At 48.9% G+C, this 17,380-nt stretch overlaps 2 protein-coding genes and 1 long non-coding RNA gene across 9 annotated transcripts in view; 2 read left to right on the top strand and 1 right to left on the bottom strand.

The window, feature by feature from the left end:
- Window positions 1-5,169, bottom strand: part of LOC310670483 (uncharacterized protein) — a 20,036-nt gene extending 14,867 nt beyond the window's left edge. The window contains exon 1 of one of the 2 annotated variants that reach the window (XM_083425907.1): window positions 4,682-5,169. The gene's annotated coding sequence lies outside the window, so the exon portion shown is untranslated. Of the gene's footprint in view, window positions 1-4,651 lie in introns of both variants that reach the window. The other variant, XM_083425906.1, reaches the window with a different exon arrangement.
- LOC310671132 overlaps window positions 1-17,380 on the top strand; it is a 119,462-nt gene that overhangs the window by 10,170 nt on the left and 91,912 nt on the right. The gene's annotated exons all lie outside the window — the stretch shown is intronic.
- On the top strand, window positions 1,232-16,596 carry LOC310670382 (uncharacterized protein). Of its 6 annotated transcripts, XM_083425631.1 has the most exons (6): window positions 1,232-1,685; window positions 2,420-2,539; window positions 9,712-9,799; window positions 11,426-11,543; window positions 12,252-12,431; window positions 13,955-16,596. In XM_083425631.1, the coding sequence occupies exons 3-6, from the start codon at window positions 9,776-9,778 to the stop codon at window positions 15,382-15,384; spliced, it is 1,752 nt and encodes a 583-aa protein (XP_083281757.1). In that variant the 5' UTR covers window positions 1,232-1,685; window positions 2,420-2,539; window positions 9,712-9,775; the 3' UTR covers window positions 15,385-16,596. The 6 variants fall into 6 exon arrangements, with proteins under 6 accessions (XP_083281757.1, XP_083281758.1, XP_083281756.1 ...); XM_083425632.1 differs by lacking the exons at window positions 1,232-1,685; window positions 2,420-2,539 and adding an exon at window positions 7,199-8,844; XM_083425630.1 differs by lacking the exons at window positions 1,232-1,685; window positions 2,420-2,539 and adding an exon at window positions 7,199-8,758.

A 17,380-nucleotide genomic window follows, 5' to 3' on the forward strand; every position in this document is an offset into this window, starting at 1 on the left:
AGGACGGTGGGGGCATAGGTGCTGTGTTCGAAACTGTGGACAAACGTCAGCTCCATCAGCCTGAAGCGAAATACTGTTGGGCACCAGCAGAGGGAGAAGGGGATACAGTGGTACCTCGGGTTAAGTACTTAATTCGTTCTGGAGGTCCGTTCTTAACCTGAAACTGTTCTTAATCTGAAGCACCACTTTAGCTAATGGGGCTTCCTGCTGCCGTCATGCCACAGGAGCACAATTTCTGTTCTCATCCTGAAGCAAAGTTCTTAACCTGAGGTAATATTTCTGGGTTAGTGGAGTCTATAACCTGAAGCGTCTGTAACCCGAGGTACCGCTGTGGTTTCATTCTCCAGGGTGAGAGAGTCCTGTTCCTGTGGATCTTGCCCAATAACCCCAGACAGGAAACAGCAGGGAGGCGGGTGATATATACCAGGTTGGAAACTTTTCCCCTCCAGACACTTGTTGTTAAATATGGGGTGGTGTGCATTTTGCCTGGTGCTTAGCTGGCTGCAGAGGGTGAGAAAAGAGGCTGCTGGCCCCCTAAGCGGAGAGCCTGTTTTTAGGACCTCCTCCTTTCTCTCACCCGTAAAGGAAGCATTTGGGGTGGTTCACTGGACGTTCTTGCCATTGGCATTCCCGACACACATCCCAATGTGACCAACTTGGATTTGTGTTTTGGCTGTTCAGATTCCTTTACTGTGCTTCCACAAGGGCATCTTTCTCTTGTACAGTGGTACCTCAGGTTAAGTACTTAATTCGTTCCGGAGGTCCGTACTTAACCTGAAACTGTTCTTCACGTGAAGCACCACTTTAGCTAATGGGACCTCCTGCTGCTGCCGCGCCTCCAGAGCACGATTTCTGTTCTCATCCTGAAGCAAAGTTCTTAACCTGAAGCACTATTTCTGGGTTAGCGGAGTCTGTAACCTGAAGCGTATGTAACCTGAAGTGTATGTAACCCGAGGTACCACTGTATTAGGAGATGCTGTTTTGTTTTATTTTTTAAATTATAATGGCTTGTTTTCTTGGGAGGCTTTTGCAACTCAGCTCCACCGTGGGAAAAGCAGCGTGGAAAACATTCAATTATTTATTTATTTTTTAAGAAACAAAAACCCTTAAGTACCTGAATGCTGCATTGGCCTGGCAACTCAGGACGGTGCAATTGCAACATAGCAGCACCGTTTGTGAGTCTGATAGGGGCAGGAAAGGGGGGGGGACACCAATCTGCCCCACTTAATACCCAGAGAAAATTTCTACTCCATTTAAAATGCCGCCCACTGCCCATGCCCCATTGCTGAAGCGCTTGCAAAGCTCCAGCCCTTTTGCAGGCATCCATCTCATTGGACTATTCCTGGTTTCCATGGCGGCCAGATTCAATACAGAACAGGCTTCACTGCTCTTTAAGGATGTTTACACTGCTGGGCTTATACTAATTCAACAGCCGTGCCCCCCTCCCCTCCCAACAAGAAACCCTGGAGATTGTGGTTCTACAGGGAGCGGAAAAGGTCTCAGAAAATCCTGTCCAATTCCACAAAGGTGGAGCCACCGAGTTTCTTCCCCAAAGCAGTGTCTGGCTAAACCTTTAATCTGCTCATATTCTCTGCACTGTGGCTTTTGCATAGGAATTTCTGCAGCTCTCTTCAAGTAATAAAAGCCATCCCAAGTCTTGCTTATTTCGCCTTCCAACTCCAGAGGTCATGTGAATTTTTAAATTCCATTTTTAAAGCTCATTGGGGCCTTCGGAGTCACAAATTCTGGACCTTCTCCCATTCAAGGTCTGTGCAGCTTGACATTCTCCATCCCCTCAGCACCACCACCCAAAAAAACCTGCCATATATTGGAATCTTCTAGCTGCATGACAGGACCCTGTTGTTTTGCAGACCCGGAAGCGGATGGTTTGATCCTCTCAATCAGGCATAGACAAACTCTGGCCCTCCAGATGTTTTGGAACTACAATTCCCATCATCCCTAGCTAACAGGAGCAGTGGTCGGGGTGATGGAAATTGTAGTCTCAAAACATCTGGCGGGCCGGAGTTTGCCTATGCCTGCTCTTAATACAGGGGTGTGTGGGAATCTGTGGTGCGTCAGGTGCTGATGGGGACTACAATTCCCATCATCCCTGGACCCTTGGCCACCCTGACAGGGGCTGCTGGGAGTCCCAACGATAGATATAGAAGACCGCAGGTTCCCTATTGCCAGTCTAGAAGGTTCCCTTCCGCTGCTTACGCAGGCTGTGATTGGCTACGTCCCAAACCAATCAGGGAGCTTCCCAGCTGAGCAGATATTTGAACCCACACCTCCCACACCCAAGCTTAGCATTCAGTGTACCAGGCCAGTCACAGCAACTGGAGTGTGTGTGATTTAGGCTTGAACCCCAGCTTTGAACCTAAAGTATGAGCTCACTCTCATCGGCTAGCCTACCTCGCAGAGTTGGTAGTCTCCTCGCAGCAGACCATAAACTCCCCCCTCAGCCCCTTGGAAGAAACGAGGAATATTTATCATCAACAGCACCTCGCTGATGAATATCGCTGACGGATTCTAACTCCCTGTGGGTATAATAACTCTCCCAGCACATTTGAAAGCTGACCTCTTGCTGATTTTAATTTGATATATACAAAAGGGTGGAATATCAAAAGGCAGAGGAAAAAATAAGAACAGATAAAGGGTTGGAGAGCCACACACAAACTATTACCCAATCCGGAGCATGTTTATTTGCACAGCGGCAATACTTATTTGGATTGCTAATTTCTTGTGCAATCTGCTATTGGTTAGTCAGGTAAAGAGTCTACAAAAACAGGGTGTGTGAGACCAGTTGCAGTTTAGCTCTCCCAAGATTGGGAGGGAATGTTTTTTTAAAAAAATAAAATAAAAACACAAATAAAAAAAGGGGGTGGGAAACCAGAAACTGTGATGCCTCATGTTAAAGAGATTCCGCCCTGCCTCCAAACTGGATCCCTTCAGGACTTTTGAAGTACAACTCCCAGTTGGCTGGAGCTGATGAGAGATGTGGAGGGCACCAGGTTGGCAAATGCTGCCTTATGCCGTTCACCTTCAGAAGGTCCAGCTCGAGATATTTAGGGCAACTCAAGGCATAAAGTCCAAACGGTGCTATGTCCTACGACGCAAGGGTTCAAAAGCAGATTAAAAACGGAGAAATCTGTGCAAGCCTTATTTATAATAATATTGTTCAAGGTGCTGCAAGTTCTTTGTTCATAATTTGTTTGCTTTAGCGAGGCATGAGCTTTTGTGTACCAGAAACCACTACATCGGAGGCATCATTTGATAAAACAGGCTCTCCTCCAGGAAAGCTTGGGGCATAATCAAGCACATTTTTGTGGATTTTGACACAACATACTAGACTCTTGAGCAGGAGTAGCTAACTGGTCGTGAATCATATGCTGCTGAACTACAACTCCCATCAACCCTGGCCTAGGTTGGCTAGGGCAGATAGGAGCTGGAAGCCCAAAAACATCTAGGGGGTTAGTGCCCTTGCTCATCTAAACCTGGCTCTCCAACTGTTGGACTACAACTCCCATCATCCATAGATAGCAGGACCAGTGGTTAGGGATGATGGGAATTATAGTCCAACAACAACTGGAGACCCAAGCTTGGGAAGTCCTGGACTAGAATAACTGGAAATTTGCCTCCATATTTTACCCAATGCTAAGATCATTTCTGTTCTTCCAATTCATCTTCTAATAAGGCTTTTTCCAATATTGGATTAAAAAAACAAAAGTTTGCATGTTTTCATACTTTGCCCATTTCTTCTGTTAACGCTTTAGCAGAATGCTAAACTTGGCTACTTCAGAACACAGTAGTATGTGATACCGGTTAATTTCTGAGATTTCACATTGCTGTGCTCATACCCTAAGGGCCCCTGAGAGCTTAAATCCTAAGGCCATGTAAGAAATCTCTTTCAAAAATCTTGTAAGAATTACTAATAATTCCTGGAAACAATAGCATTGCGAAGACTAGATACCAAGCAAGAAAACTTAACATGACAAAGGTGGGCGTAACTTCTGGTACAAAAGCGGGCAGGGACGCTGTTTTATTTATTCCCCCCCCCCCCGCCCCCATATTAAAGTAACCCACAAGAAAGGGCTAGGAGTTTCTGCGTGGGGACGAACTGAACGCGCTCGGCTACCACGAAAAAGAAAAAAGAAAACCCGGATTGCTTGCAAATTAAAACTTTTGTGCGTGCTGCAACACGCTTACGAGGCTACCCAGAAAAATAAATCCGGGCCTTAACCCCCGAAATCTATAAGGGACAGATGGGAAACTGATTGCTCCGATTCCACTGCAGGAGGACGCAGGAGCCCAATTCGATTTGGCCATTGATCTTCTAAGGAGGTGGAAAAAATAATAAAGTCTCCTTTTCTCTCCCTCCCCCCACCCCCCGGCGGCCAATTTGGCGCTCGCCCTTGTTCCCAGTCCCACCCACCCCCTGCAGCAAAATGGGCCGAGGCTTAATCGCTCCCCCCTCCTCCCCTTTAAAGGGCTCCCCACCCCTCAACCGGCAGAAGGGCTTTGCTTCGCCATCCCTTCCCTCCCACCCCCCACCATGAAACAAAAAAATGAGCGGGGGGGGGGGAGGAGGGATCAGGGCCAATTATTCGGCAATCCCTCCAGGCCTCGATCCCGCGCGCAGCCCCTCCCTCACCTCTCCGCGGGGATCCTCGCCTTTGGTCACCTGCAGCGCGGCTTCGGCAAGTTTGCAGATCGGCCGGGGGGGGTCGTCCCTGCTGCGTGTTGTGGGGTGGGGGGTGGGGGTAAAGGAGGAGGAGAAGCAGCAGCAGCCGCCGCTTCAGCTTAATCCGGATGTGCAGCGGCGGCTGACTCAGGAAACTCCGCCTCTCTCGGTGCGGGGCTGCCGAGCGGCGGCGGCGGCAGAGAAGGGCGCAGCTCGGGCGGCTGGCAGCAGGAAGGGGAGCCCTCTGCTGGGCGAGGACCCCCAGATCGGGATCGCGAGTGGCTCTTGCAGCGAGGGGGTGGGGTTGGGGTGTGTGGATGAAAGATGGGGTGGATGAAGAAGAGCTTGCTGTGTTTAATAAATAAATCGATCGATCCTATCTGGAATATATCTATATTTATGTCTTCTGAACTGGTTGCTGCTCTCATCCCGAGTTTCCTCCGCGGTGACCTTAAAATGTTTCTTCTCGACCTGCCCGTGCGAGTTTTCCCGCAAAGGAAAAAGGTGTCTCCCCCCCCCCCCCGCCCGGAGAGTTGAAAAAGAATCTCCGTCGGCGTTCTAGATCTTTGGGCGCGTTCTAGAAGACGAGCGGTTTCGGTGCGTTCTGGGGAATCCTTACCGCTGGAGGGAAATCGGAGAATTGCAGAGTTGGAAAGGGACCACGAGGGTCCAAAACCCCCATGCAATGCAGGAATCTTTCGCCCAGGGGTGCCAACTGGGAAAAATGATTGGGGAGGCACAGGTAGGCCCGCATCACAAGACATAGCACGCAAACACCATTTGAACGGCAATGCCGTATCAACTGGGGTGGGGGCGACCCCCTCAAATATTTTATTGGGGGGGGGGGACTAAAAGGACCTCGGCCTCAAAGAGTTGGCTCCTGTGTTTTCGTCCGACGTGGGAACCCAGGACCTGAGATTAAGAGTCTCATGCTCTACGGACTGAGCTATCCTGGGCCCCTGAATGATCTTCCACCCACTGGAGAAAGGACTTGATTTGAAAGGGGTGGGGAAGTGGTTACCCTTCCCGATTTTATAATTTTGTCACCTCTCCGTTTCTGTTGTAGTAAGGATGTTGCCCTGGGTTACATAAAGCGACTGACCGAATTGATCAATTGCAAGCAGGACCTGAGTGCGATTCCTCTTCCCTCCTGTGGCTTCTGGCTCCGGCTGTGGAAGCAGTTCATAGGGACATCATAGCTAGCAGCCACTGAGAAGTCTTCTCCATAAATCTGTCCAAGCCTCTTGCAAAACTTGGTGGGCACCACTGCCTTCTGCAGGAACCAGTTCCATGGTTTTAACTATGCGCTGTGTGAAGAAGTGCTTTTTTAAACAAAAAAATCTGCCCTGATAAAGATGAAGAGCAACTTACAAAAAATTGGAATGAATAATACACAGCCTAGTCTAGCCCAGGGATAGGGAACCTTTTTCAGCCTGAGGGGGAGCTCTGAGGCCAAAAGCTACCCAGCCTCTGATTCAGAAAGACAGATGTGTCATACATAAGCGAGTGGTTTTTCTGTTACACAATTGGTTGAGGAGCCAATAATGTTTCCCACCTACATTCCAATGCATTACACCACCAAGATCAACTATCTGAACATGTCTGATGTTTGGCGGTGAGTGTTCCAAGCACCACAGCTCATGGCTCTGTAAAGCCAGCGATATTGTTCAACTTGAGCATAGGAGACCTGGTTTCAACAGCTTTCTCAGCCATAAGGTCCCATACATTTAGGGATACAGTGGTACCTTGGGTTACAGATGCTTCAGGTTACAGACTCTGCTAACCCAGAAATAGTACCTCGGGGTAAGAACTTTGCTTCAGGATGAGAACAGAAATCATGCGCTGGCAGCAGGAGGCCCCATTAGCTAAAGTGGTACTTCAGGTTAAGAACAATTTCAGGTTAAGAACGGACCTCCGGAACGAATTAAGTTCTTAACCCAAGGTACCACTGTATATATTTTTAAGTATGAATGCTTTGTTTAGCTTGCTAATGTGGATATAAAATACTATATTTAGGGAGGTAGCCGTGTTGGTCTGCCGTAGTTGAAACAAAATAAAAACATTCCTTCCAGTAGCACCTTAGGTACCCCTGCCCGTACGGGCCAGTCTTGACAGACTCTAGGGTTGTGCACCCATCTCACTTAAGAGGCCGGGGGCCAGCGCTGTCCGGAGACACTTCCGGGTCATGTGGCCAGCGTGACAAAGCCGCATTCGGCGAGCCAGCGCAGCACACGGAAACGCCGTTTACCTTCCCGCCAGTAAGTGGTCCCTATTTATCTACTTGCACCTGGAGGTGCTTTCGAACTGCTAGGTTGGCAGGCACTGGGACCGAGCAACGGGAGCGCACCCTGCCGCGGGGATTCGAACCGCCGACCTTTCGATCAGCAAGCCCTAGGTGCTGAGGCTTTTACCCACAGCGCCACCCACGTCCCCTAGTAGCACCTTAGAGACCAACTAAGTTTGTTATTGGTATCAGTTTTCGTGTGCATGCACATTTCTTCAGATACCAAGTGTGCATGCACACGAAAGCTCATACCAATAACAAACTTAGTTGGTCTCTAAAGTGCTACTGGAAGGAATATACAGTATTTAGGGAATGTGCTTGCTTTTCTTGTGCTTTAAGTATTGATAACTTTTTAAAACTGCTCCTATGAGCGGCTTCTGAGCATAATTTGCTAAATATTCACTGGGCAATTTGCAGAATGGCCACAGGTTCCCCATCTGTGATGTAACCACATCAGGATTCATAGAAGTCAAGGTGATTTTAAGCAGAGGTTGGCTAGCCACCTGTCATGGATGCTGTAGCTGAGATTCCTGCAATGGGGGGGGGGTGGACTAGATGACCCGTAGATCCCTTCCAGCTCTAAGATTCTATGATTTTAGTGCCTTCGAATAGGAGCAACAAACTGATTATTCAAATACTGTCCCCAGTCTTGCTCCACCCTGAAGGCACACAAAAGAAATTTGTATCAAGTTATGGGGAGAAATTTGCCCATACTGTAGTCTTACTCATAAGGGCAGAGGAAGGAATATTTTCAAGATTTTTTTAGAAAGAGGCTTTTCACACTTTAATGTTACAGTCCTGTTTTTTAATTGTGTTTCTCGGTGGTTCTCAACAGCAAAACCCTTCACTTGAAACAAAACTTCAGAGGAACGCCTGCAATAAAACATTTTAAAGATATCAAAGGATGGTGATTATTGGGAAAGGCAGCGGGAGGAGCAACTTTAGGAAAATAAGAAATTGCCTTCGACTCTCCCAGTCCCATTTAGATGCCCAGGCGCTGCATAATTTGAGGAACATTGCAACAACGGTGTGATTTGGGGTTGCTGGCTTGCTTTACTTCGGAAGCCCCCCTGTGTTCTGACAAGGGGTGATCAGACCTCACCCAAGGACTACGGCGCTTATTCCCAAGTTACAAAGTCACGTGCCCTTACCCTTGCATTGCCTGCTGCTGTAGCGACTTTACAAGCCTTAGCTGCATTTTGGGGGGAATCCCCGCCTTTGCAGGAGAGGAGCGCCCGGCTGTGGCGTTTTCCACGCGGCTCAGTTCGCAACCTTGCCTTCTTTCCCCGTGCAGTTGCGTGTATAGGAAACGGGTGGCGCCACCCTCCCGCGTGGTAATTTGACATCTGTTTTATATATATAACATGCCTTGCAGCTCCCCCAGACCCCGCGCAGAGGTTGCCGTTTTGTTTTGTTTTGATCCCCCTTCCTGCCTGCCTGCCTACTTTTTCTCTCTTTCCTCGCTGCAGCGACTGTTGTAGCGGGGTTTGCTTTTCTGCCGGCACAGGAAGGGGCTGGAAGTAGCTGGGGAAGAAGGAGGGCGGCGAGGGGTCGCATGGGGCGCTGCGATCGGGAATCGACTTTTTCTTTGACTTTATTATTGGCCAGGGAAAGCCCCCTTCGCCTGGGGCGCCCAGTTGCTGATCGGCGCCTGCAGAGGGAGAGAAACCTTTCGGGTCTCCGCCCACTCCTGCGCGCCCGACCGAAGTGGAAACTGTGTGCCCACCTACTCCCTGGACTCAGCCCCCAAGAGGGGAGCCAGCGATTAACTCCGGAACAGCCGGGCACTCTAGGTAACTGTGGCGTGGGGCAAGACGGGGTCTCCGTCCCCTTTTCCTCCTGCTACGTTGCTGGGGAATGTCAGATCAGCTGACAATGGGCAAATGATCTGAGAGCCATACGAGAGAGTTGTTTTGTTTTGTTTCCTGCGCACTTGTGCAGTCCTTTCCCACGTGTTCCTCAAAAGGGACGGAAGGCGGCCTATGTAAAGGCGACCCTGCTTGATGCTCGCGACAAGCTTGTGAGGTAGGCGAGGCTGGGATTGTGTGACCAGGCTGTGTTCACCTGCGTGGTGTTCCCCATATTTTCCCCAGTGAGACCCAATGCCCTTGGTCAAGGCACAGTCTGAACCCCTTCTTTGGTAGAACTCTGGCCCAGTGGTTGCTATTTATTAATTTGATTTTGAATTGATTTAAGAATATTGCTTTTAAAATGCTGTGTTACTTTTATTGTTAGCTGCTCTGAGCCCGGCTTCGGCTGGGGAGGGCGGGATATAAATAAAATATTATTATTATTATTCGATCTGCAGTTTCTTAACCCTAACAATCAGACTAATGCAGATATTTGTATTTGAAGATTACACACTCCAGCCGGGCAAAGACTCTCAAGGAGGTTACAAAGCAGAGCCTGCCAGAAGGGGGCAGGTATGGCCTCCGGAGAGTCTTGAGGGGGTCCAGAATTCCCCACTGCACCCCAAGATCTAAGGTTCCCCATCCCTGAAACAGGCCTTTATAAAACACTCAGGTATCTTGCTGGAAAGGAGCTTGGGAAGTTGCCTAAATATTTGTTCATCTAGCAGCTGGCGCAGTGATGCCCACTCTGTCTGGCAGCAGGTCTCCAGCAGAGGCCTCCCCCCCCCCCATCACCTGCTTCCTGGTCCTTTTCAAACTGGAAATGTCAGGGACTTGAACCTGGGAATATCCCTTCTTAAAATGAACCCTTTTGCTGTTTTTCTTTTACATCACAGTCTGCCACGTATCCTCCGCCTACCATCTTCTGCCCCAACCCAGTGCATTCTGCTGAAAGAAGGAATGGCTACAGCAGAACCAACTCAGGTAGGGGGGGAGATCTTCAAATAATTTATTTTAGTAGAGGCAATTTCAAGAAGGTTTCTGAGCCATCGTGCCCTTGGAGCAAGAAAGGTGGGCATCTCAAGAGTTGGGATTTGAGTACCATGAAGGGGAACATTGATCAGTCCTCTGGGGCGCAATCTAGTTGGGTTGGTTGGTTGGTTTGAATGCAGTAGTAGTTTCGTGAGCTTCTCATTCATTCAGAAAATATGTAGACGGGGGGTGGGAAGCCTTTGGCCCTTTAAATCCCATCAGCCCCAACCAGCATGGTCAGAGTTTATGAGAGTCCAACAACGTATTGAGGACCAAAGTCCCCTCACTTCTGAAGTATAGGGTTGTGGTCTTAGACATGTTGCCATATGCAGATGATACCCAGCTCTACATCTCTTTTAAAACAGAACCAGTGAAGGTCCTGTGTGAGTGTCTGGAGGTGGTTGGAGGATGGATGGCAGCTAACAGATTAAGGTTGAATCCTGACAAGACAGAAGTACTGTTTTGGGGGGACAGGGTATGGGCAGGTATGGAGGACTCCCTGGTCCTGAATGGGCTAACTCTGCCCCTGAAGGACCAGGTGCACAGCCTGGGAGTCATTTTGGACTCACAGCTGTCCATGGAGGCACAGGTCAATTCTGTATCCAGGGCAGCTGTCTACCAGCTCCACCTGGTACGCAGACTGAGACCCTACCTGCCCCCAGACTGTCTTGCCAGAGTGGTGCATGCTCTGGTTATCTCCCGCTTGGACTACTGCAATGCGCTCTACATGGGGCTACCTTTGAAGGTGACCCGGAAACTACAACTAATCCAGAATGCAGCAGCTAGACTGGTGACTGGGAGTGGCCGCCAAGACCATATAACACCAGTCCTGAAAGACCTACATTGGCTCCCAGTACATTTCCGAGCACAATTCAAAGTGTTGGCGTTGACCTTTAAAGCCCAAACTCGGCCCTCCAGCTGTTTTGGGACTACAACTCCCATCATCCCTAGCTAACAGGACCAGTAGTCAGGGATGATGGGAATTGTAGTCCCAAAACAACTGAAGGGCCGAGTTTGGGGGTGCCTGCCCTAAACGGCCTCATCCCCAGTATACCTGAAGGAGCGTCTCCACCCCCATCGTTCAGCCCGGACACTGAGGTCCACCTCCGAGGACGTTCTGGCAGTTCCCTCACTGCAAGAAGTGAGGTTACAGGGAACCAGGCAGAGGGCCTTCTCAGTGGTGGTGCCTGCCCTGTGGAACGCCCTCCCATCAGATGTCAAGGAAATAAACAACTATCTGACTTTTAGAAGACATCTGAAGGCAGCCCTGTGTTGGGAAGTTTTTAATGTTTGATGTTTTATTCTGTTCTTAATCTGTTGGAAGCCACCCAGAGTGGGTGGGGAAACCCAGCCGGATGGGCGGGGTATAAATAATAAATTATTATTATTATTATTATTATTATTATTATTATTATTATTATTATATTTTCAACATCTTTTCATGGCACAGGAGTTTAGGATTTGTGTTAGTGTGGAACAGACAGAGGCCTGGGCACAGGAAGGCTACGCCCTGCAGCCATCCTAGTGTGGCTGTTGTTAATACAGCAGGCAATGAGCTTAGGAGCCTTGTTGTTTTAGGAGCTGGGCACACCTGAGGAGGAAGGCGAAGAAGGGGAGAAAACAGTGCACCTGTCTCACCCTGACCAAGCATCCCCCACAAATGATACTCCAATGGGGGAAGAAGAGGACTGTGCAGGTAAAAAGCCCCCGTTACTTCTGTCTTTTTGTGAGCCACTGCATCACCCTTGGCTTCGCTGCACTAGGACCTCCCTCAAACTCTTTAGTTCTGGGTTTCTCCCGGCCATGACGGTCCTCTGAAGTAGCTCAAGCGCTCAGGACAGATTGCCTGCACCTTGTCCCATGTGGCAGTCAGATGCAAATCTAAGGGACACCAGAGATTGGACATCCTTTCTTGGAGATCAAGAAATGCACACTAGGTAATATCATTTCCAGTTGCTATTTTTAAACTTCCGGGGTTTGGCTTTGTTGTCGTTGTGTGTCAGCCTTTTGAAACATGCACGCAATGACTGGAAGAGAAAGTTTTACTTTAGGACAGGGGTTCTCAAACTGTGGTCCGCAGGCTACCAGAGATCTGTGAGTTTCACTCTGGTGGTCTGCGACGTGTCTGTGGTTTCGTGGTTGAAGATGGGAGGTGGACATCCACTCACTCTGGCTGGGGCTGATGGGAACTGGAGTCTACTCCTAACCGGAGGACTACGGGTTCTCCATCCCTGGGCAAACAGGAAGGATTTAACAGGAGCTCTGGCAGAGAAAAGGTGTCAGGTATATATATTCCTTGAGGAAGTTGTTCTGCACATGCAAGGACTTAGCTGAATTCATGTGCAGTCTCTCAGAAAAGAATTCTGGTATTTACCTGACAGGAGATTCTGTCTATCTAAAACAGGATCTCCAAGTTCTGCTGGGGGTGCCCAACCAGAAGGAGAAGAAACAGCCTGGGGTCTTTATCTCCAGTACTCAGAGGAAGCCAGGAGCCCAAGAGATAGCGATGGTTCGGATGGAGACCACAGCTGGGAATCTCAGGCAGTCCTTGTGAGCTCTCCTTGCCCAATCCCATCTTGCCCAGGTCAGGAGCTCATGGAGCAAGCAATGGGTTCCTGGAGGCTTTTGGGCTTTGTTTTGTTTTGCTTATTTTGCAATATTTATATGCCGTTCGAATAGAATAGTATAAAATATTTATTTTTTAAAAGATAAAACAGACTTAAATAACAGCACACATAATAAAACTACCCAAATAGGAGTAAAAATCAAGTGATTGTGTGAAAACTGCATGTTTGGGTGGGCTTGCCAAAACAAGAGAGTTTGTAGCAGGCGTCCAAAACAAGGCCTTGCATCTAACGCAGCGCTAAGTTACCTGCTCCATCTGTGCAAGATGCTGTTGGACTACAACTCCCATCATTCCTAATGATTAGACATGCACGCTGGGGCTGACGGGAGCTGTAGAGTCCAGCAAGATCTGGAGGGACATGGGTTTGCCATGTCTGACTTCTAGAATCAGGCCTTTGGAGTCCATGCCATTCCGGCCGCTGTGGTAATGGGAGCCATTTTGTGCTTTACAATATGATATGATAATCTTTATTGTCATTGTCCCATACAGAACAACGAAATTGAAAATCTACATCAGACATTCAGAAACCAACAAGCCTGCTATCCCAGCTACCCCAGCCTGGTTAGCCCCCTAAAAACTCTGATACCCCATAATTAAATACAATATACTCCCATAGAGACTATCTTACACTGCGTTTAAAACCAAAATCACATTTGAATAGAAACTGTTTCTCAGGCAGCTAGTCTTTATAACTCTGTACCTTCTTCCAGAAGGCAAAAGCTGAAAGAGATCATTTCCGGGGAGCGCACTATCCTGCACTATCTCTGCAGCTTTCTTATGGCACATGGAAGCATAGATTTGATCCAAGGTAGGGAGAGTGCACCCAGTTATTCTCTCCGCAGTCTTTACAACCCTGGACAACATTGTTTTTTCCCTGACCGTGCAGCTCCCAAACCACACACAGAGACCATAAGTTAATACACACTCAACAGTACAATGGTAAAATGCCATCAACAGGTCCTTTGAGAGATTATTTTCATAGAATCATAGAATCATAGAGTTGGAAGAGACCACAAGGGCCATGGAGTCCAACCCCCTGCCAAGCAGGAAACACCATCAGAGCACTCCTGACATATGGTTGTCAAGCCTCTGCTTAAAGACCTCCAAAGAAGGAGACTCCACCACACTCCTTGGCAGCAAATTCCACTGTCGAACAGCTCTTACTGTCAGGAAGTTCTTCCTAATGTTTAGGTGGAATCTTCTTTCTTGTAGTTTGGATCCATTGCTCCGTGTCCGCTTCTCTGGAGCAGCAGAAAACAACCTTTCTCCCTCCTCTATGTGACACCCTTTTATATATTTGAACATGGCTATCATATCTCGCCTTAACCTCCTCTTCTCCAGGCTAAACATGCCCAGCTCCCTTAGCCGTGCCTCATAAGGCATCATTTCCAGGCCTTTGACCATTTTGGTTGCCCTCCTGGACTTTTCCGGAGGATCCTCCGGAATCTGTGAATGACACATTCATGTGGGTTTCTTTTCAGAGAGTGAAAACAAGGAAGAGTACCCAGAGACTGTGAGGTCTCGCATGGCCTTGTCTGGAGCCTGTAGAAGGAGGGGGTCCTCTGGTGCTAAGAAGTGGGAGTCCCGCGAGAAGCGAGATGAAAGCTTCCTCAGAGAGAGCTGGGCTTGCCCTCCTCCCTATATGGAGGTTCTTGGGGGCACTCTGGACTGTGCAACCCACCAGGGGCTCAGCAACCATCACAAGGAGCGTGGGAAGATCCTTAAGGCCCGGCCCCCCAACCTCATTAGCCGCCAGAGACTTCACGGGAGCATGAAGCTCCACCGCTGTGCCGACTGCGGGAGAGGCTTTGGCCTCCTCTCGAACCTCATCCGCCACCAGAGGACCCACGTTGGGGGGAAGCCCTACAAATGCCCCGACTGCGGGAAAGAATTTGGCCACAGCTCGGCCCTCATCACTCACCGGCGCATCCACACCGGGGAGAAGCCGTACGTGTGCAACGAATGCGGGAAAAGCTTCAACGTGGTGTCAAACCTTCTGCGCCACCAGAGGAGCCACACGGGAGAGAAGCCGTACCAGTGCCCCGACTGCGGGCGCTGCTGCAGCCAGAGGTCTCACCTGGTCACTCACCTGCGCCTCCACACCGGGGAGAGGCCTTACCGGTGCCTGGAGTGTGGGAAAAGCTTCAACGTCAGCTCCGACCTTATCAAACATCGGAGAATCCACACGGGCGAGAAGCCTTATGAGTGCCGCTACTGCGGGAAGCGCTTCAGCGGCAGCTCAAACCTCATCACACACCAGAGGCTCCACACGGGTGAGAAGCCCTACGTCTGCCCAGAGTGCGGCAAAAGCTTCCCCATCAGCTCCAAGCTCATCGCTCACCAGAGAATCCACACCGTGGAGAAACCCTACGACGGCGCCGACTGGGGGAAGAGTTTCCCCGAAAGGCCTCGCCTGGCCAGGCGCCAGCAGAGCCCGTACCGCCGAGAGAAACGCTTCAAGTGTGGCGACTGTGGGAAGAGTTTCACCACCAGCTCCTACCTTATCACTCACCAGCGCACCCACACGGGGGAGACCCCTTACATCTGCGGGGACTGTGGGAAAAGCTTCACCGTCATCTCCAACCTTGCCAGACACCAGAGAATCCACACGGGAGAGAAGCCCTACCAGTGCCCGGACTGCGGGAGGAGCTACAGCCAACGGGCCCACTTGACGACGCACCTCAGAGTCCACACGGGAGAGAAGCCTTACGTCTGCGCCGACTGTGGGAAGAGCTTCAACGTCAACTCGTCCCTCACAAAACACCGGAGAATCCACACGGGCGAAAAGCCCTACATGTGCCCTGACTGTGGGAAAACGTTCAGCCAGAGCTCCAACGTCATCACGCATCGAAAGCTCCACTATGGAGAGAGCCTCCTCGGTGGCCCCATGAGGATCCTTCAGATCAAATAGAACTCCCCATCTCTACCTAGTGCCTCTCTGTGTGGGATGTGAAACACAGAGCAGTCAAATACAACATTCCTAGAGTGGACATAAGGAGAGGGTGTCTGGACCAGCCAGTTGGAACTTCCTGTTTCCACCTGGGCTGGGACAAACTTCCTTTACGTGTGACCAGTGTGGGCGTGACCTCACCTTTGCAGGTAACAAAATAGCACAGGGGCGGCAGCCATCTCTCTCTCTGACTCCATTCATTGAAGAAGCAACTGTTGAATGGTCTCTTTAAATTTGAAGGTTCATTATTGTTCCACAAGATGTGTATTTCTTTAAAGGCCAGAGCAAATAACGTGACCTGGTTTTGAAGCCAGGGCAATAATTAATTTGGCTGTCAGCGACCAGCAAGTAGTCTATATAAGGAATAAGAAAACTGCCAAAGAAATGTGGGACAGTCTTGCAGCAGTACATATTAGAAAAAAGTCAGCGTCTGCATTGACATTTTTCAAATAGCTGTCCCAGACGAAGTTGCAGCCTGGTGGTGATTTGGTGGCACACTTGAGACGTCTATAAAGGCGATACGCAGCAAATTGATTCGAAGGGACATGGAGATACCTGCTATTCAGTATGTATTTATCATTCTTTGTTCCCTTAATGAGGACTTTGATGGTGTAGCTAGCCAGATACCTGCTGTTCCACCAGCACAATTAACTGTGGAAGGGGTAACGGCAAGATTAATGGGCGAGCTGGACAGAAGGGAGGCTTGCGTGATAAGCACTCCTATTTCCAGAAATAATGAGGAACGCCATATGCAAACTTGTGGTGATACAACTGCGTTTAAAGCTGCCAAGAGTTGTTGGTTCCTCAATAAACAAGGACATTTTGCAAAGGACTGCAGATCCAAAAGAAAGCAAAGTACTCCTAAGTCTGTTTCTGTTCGTCAATCACAGTCGTCAGCTGAGCAGCCAACATCGGATTATAAAGACAGAAAGGAGCCGCGAGCTTTTCATGCTCGGACAACAGATCATAAAAGAATTAAAAGTGCCAAGTGGAATAGCTAACAGCAACATCTTCTTAGTCTGAGATGCTCTCTTGGCTTCCAGCCAAGAGAGGACAAAGGAACTATCTCCTTATGGGATAGATTCCAGGTGTATATATTTTGTAACTTAAGTCTGCCTTCTGAGATCCATCTGTGAACAGAATGTGAGTAAACTATTTTATACTTTTATACAAGACTGTGTCGTGTCTAATCTTTTTAAGAGGGAATAAAGGGGAAATTACCAGGAAACTTATTTTAGAGGCTTATACAAGCCTGGCAAACGTTTAAAAAGGGAATGTTACTCTGCTAAATTATAGAACTTGTTAACACAAGTTGGGAAGGATATAATTAAACAATATATCCTCTCCTGCCTCCCTGAACATTCCCACACTCTGGGGGTCTGGCTGCCTTTGAGGAACTTGACAGTCTTTTCTTTTCTTGCCTTGTCTTGACTTTGGAACACATCCTGTGGAAATGCATGAAGCCTTCCCAAATGTGCCCAGTCGCTTGTTCCTCACTGAGTTTGAGATACAATTAGGCACTCAGGTGGAGTAAATAAACACCTGCAAACTCACATTTCATCACCAACCAGAACCTCCAGCTGAACAGAGTCCTTTTGTGTGGGATCTGCCTCAGCCAGCCTTTTGCTCAGTATATATCAAGGAATCATGACAGGCTGGATCCTTGGATCCCCTGGCGACTTCAAGAAAGGCTTTCCTCCCAAATCATTTTGTCTTTCTAATCAGAAGAGAATCCACTATTGAGAATGACCTCTCTCTGCTCTGGTGACATGTGGGGAAATGTTCAAACATCATACGTGATACTGGCGACACTCTTACGCATTCCCACAAAGGAGAAGTTATCTTTAAGGCTTCTGACAGAAAGAGCTATTGCACCTTTGACCGTCCCCAGTTTATTTCAGGGAATTAGGATGCACAGCTGACCCTGAACATCTGGTAGGGCTCTTTGGATCTGAAG

Source organism: Podarcis tiliguerta, assembly GCF_965153285.1.
Source record: "Podarcis tiliguerta genome assembly, chromosome: 2".
Classification (NCBI taxonomy): domain Eukaryota; kingdom Metazoa; phylum Chordata; class Lepidosauria; order Squamata; family Lacertidae; genus Podarcis; species Podarcis tiliguerta.